The sequence below is a fragment of the Monopterus albus genome, unplaced genomic scaffold (assembly GCF_001952655.1).
Source record: "Monopterus albus unplaced genomic scaffold, M_albus_1.0 scaffold260.1, whole genome shotgun sequence".
Taxonomy (NCBI): domain Eukaryota; kingdom Metazoa; phylum Chordata; class Actinopteri; order Synbranchiformes; family Synbranchidae; genus Monopterus; species Monopterus albus.
Window position 1 is genome coordinate 1,520,300 of NW_018128140.1, and position 7,448 is coordinate 1,527,747.

Below are 7,448 nucleotides of genomic sequence, written 5' to 3' on the forward strand. Positions count from 1 at the left end.
GTCAGTGGAGATTAAGCTTTCAAAACACTGTAGTCCATTCACAGCTTACAGAACAGAACCTCAGAGGGAGTTGGGGACGATGAGGGAATTTTGTGTGTGTGTGTGCGCGCACGTGTGCCATTTTTAGACACAGTAAGAGCAGACGTAGCCTCCACAGGGGTGCAGTCCAGTGTCAGAGTAACTGGACCTCAGGGCATTATCCATAGCCTTTTTGTGGATTAAAATCAATTCTCTTTATGATGAGAAGCAGTAATTGCCTTAAACAGAAATACCCTGTCACATCAGCAGCCAGTCGGCAGTTTTCCATCAGACTCTATCAATTTCATGCCGGCTTTGCATTTGAAAATCAGTCATAAGTAATGTGTTTCTCACGATCCTCTTTTTAAAATGCTCATGTATATATGAATGTGTTTTGCCAGGGATGCACAGACCTTTTTTGCAATTCATTTTCAGTTTGGTGACTCATCTGTCATCTGTAAGTCTGTTCACAGCACTTTCTACCATCTTTAGTCCTCAGTTCCCTATTAGCTGTTGGAGTGTAGTTGGTATGAACTATGATCACGATTCACAAGCTATAAGGGATACCAAATAGTGCTCTTTTTGTTTATTGTTCTTGTTAACAGCTTGCATGCATTGCAGTCTGCCTCCTCAGTACCTTAATATAACAGCCAAGGTCTCATCAGACATACTGTTTCTAACCAGGCAGGACTTTCTATATAGCATAATGGTGAAAGAGTGCTCTCTGTGCAAGCTGGTGTGATGGATTAGTTGAACAGTCAAGAACATTCTTTATAGTCTCACAAACACTTTCATTTATTTTTGTTTGTTCAAAAGTCAGTAGTTTCACCATGTTCATAAATATTATTGTGTTATTTGAGGTTTGACACACTGTCCTTAATGTTTCTCCACCACTGCTTATCCTGTAGAGGGTTGCAGGTGAGGGTGGAGAAAAACCCAGCCTACACTGGGCAAGAGAACCCCGGACAGGTAGCCAGTCTATCACAGAGCTCTTTAATGCTTATTCGCTGGCTGTTTTAATTGTCAATTAATGAAAAATGTACATTTCCCTCTCTTTTCCTCTGTATCCCCTCCTGTCCCCCTCATTGTGCACAGTAATCATGGCAGAAGCCCACCAGGCTGTGGCCTTCCAGTTCACGGTTACCCCGGAGGGCATTAACCTGCAGCTATCCCACCAGGCCCTCACTGAAATCTACCTCTCTGGTGTGCGCTCCTGGAAGAAGCGTGTCATCAGACTCAAGGTATCACCACCCTGGGCGGTGCACCGGTTGTCTGTTTTGTTTGTTAATGCTTAGCCTGTGTTGATATCCCAAAACCAATCTGTCTTCTGTCATGTGAACAGAACAGTGTGATAACTGGGGTATATCCTGCCAGCCCTTCCTCCTGGCTTTTTGTGGTTATAGCAATCCTGGCTACTATGTACACTCGCTCTGACCCCTCCATGGGACTCATAGCCAAGATACAGGAGCACCTGCCAGTCAGGTAAAGCATCTCATGACACCATGACGTAGTAAAAGTTAATGATAAATCTTGTGATTCCCCAGACACAGAATGTTCCTTTTTCCTGGCAGTAGATTGTGTCATAGTGACACTGTTTACATAGACCTTACTCCTTCCTATTTTTATAGTCTTCTATGATTGTAAATCATTTTATGTATGCTGATGATTTGGCCATACTTTCGCCCAGCAGTGCTGGTTTTCAGCAACTGCTGAATGTGTGCTCGGACTATGGATTGAAGTATGATGTGAAATATAATGCAGAAAAGAGTGTTGTACTGATCTGTCGGACTAAAGGGGACAAAGAACTTTGTTTGCCAGACTTTTGTTTGTCTGGACAAAGGTTGAGTGTCTGTAGAAAAACTAAATATTTAGGACATTTCATTACAGATCAGCTTTCTGATGATGAGGATATATATCGGCAGTGTCGCATTTTGTATGCTCAAGCTAATATGTTGGTTAGGAAATTTCACATGTGTTCTGCTAATGTTAAAGTTCATCTGTTCAGAACATACTGTACACCGTTGTATACTGCCCCATTGTGGTGTAAATATAAGGTAGCTACTTTACAGAAACTTAAAGTTGCTTATAATGATGCCTTGAGGATTCTGCTTAAGAAGCCTAGGTCCACCAGCGCCAGTCTGTTGTGTTCACAGGTCCATGTTAGTACCTTTCAGGCATTAATGAGAAACCTGATGTACAGATTTATCTGTCGTGTGAATAACTCTGAGAACAGTCTTATAATGATGCTGGCTAATCCTGGTTTTAGTGTAGTACGTTACCAATCCTCTCTGTGGAAACATTGGTATAAATGTCTTTTATGATTTTTATTTTTTTTCTTCTTTTATATCCTTTCTTTTTTGTATGGACCTTGAGTCTGCTAATAAAGGATGATGATGATGATGATGATGATGATTGCTAATTGCAGACTGTTCTGATGTGTAAAGTAAGAGGGAAACATCAGGGGAAGAATGTTGTGTCTGGGAACCTCAAGTGACTTCACATTAACAGTGAAACTGTATGAGTGTGTGTGTTGTTGTCACCTCCTGTCGATGGTGGTGTAACACTCCCTGAGCCAGCTGATTCCCGGCAGTTTGTCTCTCTGACCTCCAGCACACAGATACACGATCACATAGTTTTCTGCAACCATCAGTTCCAGAGTCCCAACGACATACCTGCAGACAGTCGGCATGTTCAGCTCCATGCAGCGGTGTGTCATGCTCACAGAGGTGCCAGCATGGCTGCACACTCTGGGTTCACACTGCAGCTCAGGCTCACGGTGGATGCAGAGCTTTCGGTTTGTTAGTTTGTTCTGAAATGTGTTTGGAAACACTTTGTACTTTTGGCTTGAAAATGCTCCTTTAACTGAACCTGTCATTACTGTCAGGTAAACAGGTGTGTTTACAGTGTGCAGCACCTTTCTAGAGCAGGAAGATGAAACAATAAGAGACTAAATAAAACATGAAATCCAGTCTGAGACTGAAGAGGAGCAGAACTCTACAATGACTGTCAGGAGTAAACACAACGCTACAGTCAGCTGGTAAATGTGACTGAGTTTTAGATGAGAACATGGTTACTCCTGCAGCTCATACATAGTTTCATGTTTGAGGTCAAAGGTCACAGATTACCTGAACAGGTGATCCATCACATACTGGTAATTCTCCAGACTGTTCTGGGGCAGGTAACAGGAGGAAAACACGATGATGTCGTTCATACCATCTCCTTGGTAACCTGAGAGACAGAGACAGAGAGGCTAACCCAGATGTCTGCCATGAGGGAGGGGCCACAGGGCCTCAGCTGAGCCAGCACACAGGTAAGTCCTGCACCTGCAACGAGGGCATACCTCCGTGTGACAGCACTCTGAGAAATGGCTCCAGGACACTCATGTTGACCCGGCTCTCCTGTGGAGGGTCGCCTGTGGAGAAACACCGCCACCTGGTGCCCTGACTGTCCACCATGTCCTCCCTCTCTAGAGCTCCCAGCCCGCTGTGGTCTGTCCCCGGTCCAGAACTGGCACGGGACTCAGAACTAAACCTGGGGCTTGGGCCAAATGGTCTACGACGATGGGATGCCACGCCGAGACCGTGCAGGTCATCTGGAAAGACGAGTATATGATGAATTTCAGACACATACTGGCATCCCCAGACTGTGTGACCTCTGACCTCTCACCTTCCAGGTCGTACATGGGAAAGGGCAGTGATTCACTGTCAGAGGGCGTTTCCATGGCATCCAGGTCAAAGTCGAGGCCTGTGTCATCATCATCTTCAGGCGAAGGGGACAGGAAGCCGGGTGGGAAGTCCTCAGAGACCACGGACTCACTGCGACCTGAAAACGTCACACATCATGACCCTAACCTCTGGGTCCGTGTCTCCCTCTCCTACACCTACAATGCACCTGCTTTTCACTACAAGTTCACGTCATGGCCATGTGGTGTCTGCCGTGATGCTCTCTGGTGCAGGTTTCTTACCTAGAGACAGGCTGAGAGCTGGAGCCGCCAGCACTTTCTTCTTCGGTGGTTGTGGCCCTGATAAGGCCAGGCTTCTGGGAGGAGCTGCAGACATGCACAGCATCCAGTTGTTTATTAATATGAGAATGGGTCGGACAACAAATAATAACAAATTATGAAAATAAGTCATAATAAACACAACATAAACATTAAATTAATAAGCATCAAGATGCTGAGTGAAAACTGGGCTTGGATCAATTATTTTCACTATAGAACTAAAATATTTGTTAAACATGTGTTTTTATAATGTGACAGCCTCCTACTGAGAGGGCCGGGTTTGATTTCAGAGTTTCTACACTGTTAATGTTAACAGGTGTGGTACCTGGTTTGTCTGTGGTCGGTGTCGATGGGTTCTGCTCCGAGTTGACCTGAGCTGCTGCTGGTGACAGGAACACAGGAAGTCAGACTGAAAACAGGTGAAGAAGAAGGAGCAGGAGGAGGAGGAGGGAGATGGGGATGTTACCTGGCTGGAAGTCAAACTCCTTCTCACCTGGGGGAAGACAAAGAGAGGACACAATGAGGACAGAGTTTAACCTGAAGAAGAGTTGGAGATGGTCAGTTTTCCTCACCTGGCTCATCTCTAGCCAATGTTCCATCTTCTGTCTCCTCCTCCTCATCTTCAAAATAAAACCATTTCAGAGTGAAGAGATACCACAGAAATGCACCTGAGATTGAGATGCCTTTCTGTTTGTCTTACCTGCTGAGTCCACACCTGTCACTGCCTTGGCAACACCGTTCTCTCTTACTTGTTTACCTGTTTCCACCTGCTCTGTAGAAGAAATGAAATGTTTGGAGTTGACCTGAGAATACAGTCAACAGCAGACATCATTCTTAATCACATTTATAAATCAATAAATCTGTCGAGCATATAAAATAATTCCTGAATTCAGCAGATGCTCTCCTGTGTCCTCAGAAAACAGTCTAGTGCCTGTCTGGTCATCAGATGGTCTAGTGGCGGCAAGTGCTAGTAGTAGCTGCAGTAGTAGTAATGCTAATATGTAATACTGTGGTAATACTGGTCATACTGTTGGTGCTGTTGATGTCCTCAGTGATTTCCCCTGCCAGAGATGACCTGCACACAGAAACACAAAGTTTTGTTTATAAACTTGACTGAAAACAATTTTCTCCAGAATTTATTCTAGAAGTTATTTATTGGTGTAATTATTCATATGCCTTTATTTTCTCATGTACTTCTACTTAAAGAAATACATTTAACATTTTGAATAAAACATGATTTTCCTGAGAGAAACATGAGCAATGGTAATAATGAAGTGATATGCAGACGACACTGCACTATTTCTTTGAGATTCCACTACAGATGTTATTAATATTAAAGTATATTTCCATCTGCAGTTTGTTCTGCTTTGACACAGGGTTGTATTATTGGCTCTATACTACATTTTTAGGAACATGAACATGAAAACATGGAACAACTGTTTAAAAAGCCAAAACATTTTCTGACATAAAACACCCAAATTAAAAATTGCTCTTCCTAAACAGCTGAAGTGTTTTTATATTCTTTTAAAAATCCAGTTAAATAAACCAAATGTAAAGGGGGTGAATGAACTCTGACCTGGGTGTGTCTTCCTCTTCTTCCTCTCTGGACTCCATCTTGTTTCTGCTGCTAGCGAAGATAAATTACATGATGAGAATTTTGTGATGATGTCTGGGGCGACTCACAACCACAACAGAGGTCGTATTTCATCCGCTAGCCAGCCGGTCAACAGTCCGTCCTGAAGTCAGCTAGTTCTGAAACTATGGACGGATCATCGCCCAGGCCCAGGGGCCTCTGCAGGAAGTGACTGTTAATATTTCCTGTGTCAGTGAAAGAGCTCAGCTCAAAGACCACAAAGTGAATCAGAACCACCAAAGAGATGCAAGATGACTGCAAAGAGACCGAAAACAACCACAGACTCAGAACAGTCACAGAGATTCCGAACAACTTCAGAGACACAAACTGTCCTCAAGAGACTCAAACACAAAAAGCCATAAAGAGACACAAAGGAGACAAACTTAACAATTGTTTGGATTATTTCTTACTGTCAAAACTAATACAAGCCTTCTGTCAAACATAAACACACTGATGAAGTAAAGTCATGACGACCGCACTGAATTTAGATTATTTCTGTGCACAGGGCTGAACACGAGGTTTCGTTTATAAAACAAGTCACACCTCATGTTTTATTGAGTCACTGCTCCACAGTCCCTCCATAAATGTGATAAAGCTTCCAACCACAGAAATTCACCCTGACTGACTCTAACAGGTTCGGCAGTACACGATGTGGTTTGGTGTACCATTCATCAACGACTCATTCCATGGCTCTGGCCCACGTTGTTGACTCACAGTCCAGTCTGTCTGCTCCTGTTTTAGGAGCTCAGCGTATGAACCTGGCTTCACACTGCACTGCTCCTACAGCTCTTATCTCAAACAAACAGCTCACAGAGAGAAAGGTTTGATTACAAAACACTTTATAACACAAAAGAGAGTTAAAACAGGAAACAGAGTAAAGACTTACAGCCGTAAGGAGGTCGTTTCTGTCTGGGAGTCGACAGGAAACTCACACGCTGCAACAGCCAGCTGAGGTGAGACGTGTGCAAGACAAACAGATTGCTGAGAAAGCTGCTGCTCACCTGGAAACTCACCTGATGACATCACAGGCATTTTTACGACTTTGAGCAGACTCTGACACCTCTCTCTCTCTCCATACCTCACCTCTACCTCTCTCCAACTCACCTGTCTCTCTCTCCATACTTCACCTCTACCTCTCTCCACCAACTCACCTGTCTCTCTCTGTGTACTTTCACGGCAGAGGTGTGGTGTGTTGCTGCAGTGAGGCCCGCCCTGTTGCCACGGTGACTCTGACTGTACAGGCAGAGGCGTAGGGTGGAAACTGCAGCGTGCATGTTCCTACCTGCTGAGGAGATTGCACAGGTGATACGAGTTCAGACTTTCCTGTTGGGGCTCTGAGGGCTTTGGATGTGACGGAGGTTAAAAACTCCACTTCAGGGTTTTTAAATGTCATGTAGACGCTTTACATCGAGTGGAGGTCATTTCTGACTCAGCGGGTTTATCACTAATGGCTTCACAGCAACAGGAGGAGATAAAGCAACCAAACAAAAGAAAACAACAGCAGTTATTGAGGTGAAAAATAAGAGGTTTAGCTTTACTGAACATTTTCAGCACTCAGTCAGCAGGCAGGGTGGTGCACTAGACATATCCATTTGTCAAAGTCAAACAACAATAAGATATATATAAAATAAATAATGAGTACAAAGATCAAAATCTAAACATGTTGTTTCTACTCTTCCCTGCAACAAACTGTGAATTTCACCTAAAACACTGTGACTTTGGAAACTCTCCACTGGATTTGTCTAATGTGAAGGCATGAAGCCTCACGTCAGCTTGTCCTCCATCACTTACACTGAA

The 7,448-nt window shown here is 43.8% G+C and overlaps 2 protein-coding genes across 2 annotated transcripts in view; one reads left to right on the forward strand and one right to left on the reverse strand.

Annotated features, from left to right (window-relative positions):
* LOC109972584 (bcl-2/adenovirus E1B 19 kDa-interacting protein 2-like protein) overlaps positions 1-7,153 on the reverse strand; it is a 10,598-nt gene extending 3,445 nt beyond the window's left edge. The window contains exons 1-13 of the mRNA XM_020621539.1: positions 6,803-7,153; positions 6,538-6,599; positions 5,595-5,645; positions 5,047-5,093; positions 4,719-4,790; positions 4,591-4,638; positions 4,485-4,511; positions 4,344-4,400; positions 3,983-4,066; positions 3,685-3,840; positions 3,359-3,610; positions 3,144-3,246; positions 2,559-2,690 (exon numbers count right to left, since the gene is read on the reverse strand). Coding sequence (XP_020477195.1) covers positions 2,559-2,690; positions 3,144-3,246; positions 3,359-3,610; positions 3,685-3,840; positions 3,983-4,066; positions 4,344-4,400; positions 4,485-4,511; positions 4,591-4,638; positions 4,719-4,790; positions 5,047-5,093; positions 5,595-5,645; positions 6,538-6,599; positions 6,803-6,925 — 1,214 coding nt within the window. The 5' untranslated portion in view covers positions 6,926-7,153. The remainder of the gene's footprint in view (positions 1-2,558; positions 2,691-3,143; positions 3,247-3,358; positions 3,611-3,684; positions 3,841-3,982; positions 4,067-4,343; positions 4,401-4,484; positions 4,512-4,590; positions 4,639-4,718; positions 4,791-5,046; positions 5,094-5,594; positions 5,646-6,537; positions 6,600-6,802) is intronic.
* LOC109972563 (carnitine O-palmitoyltransferase 1, liver isoform-like) lies at positions 888-1,520 on the forward strand. Its single transcript, XM_020621521.1, has 3 exons — positions 888-987; positions 1,114-1,259; positions 1,361-1,520. The coding sequence occupies exons 2-3, from the start codon at positions 1,119-1,121 to the stop codon at positions 1,502-1,504; spliced, it is 285 nt and encodes a 94-aa protein (XP_020477177.1). The 5' UTR covers positions 888-987; positions 1,114-1,118; the 3' UTR covers positions 1,505-1,520.
* Positions 7,154-7,448: the final 295 nt, after the last annotated feature.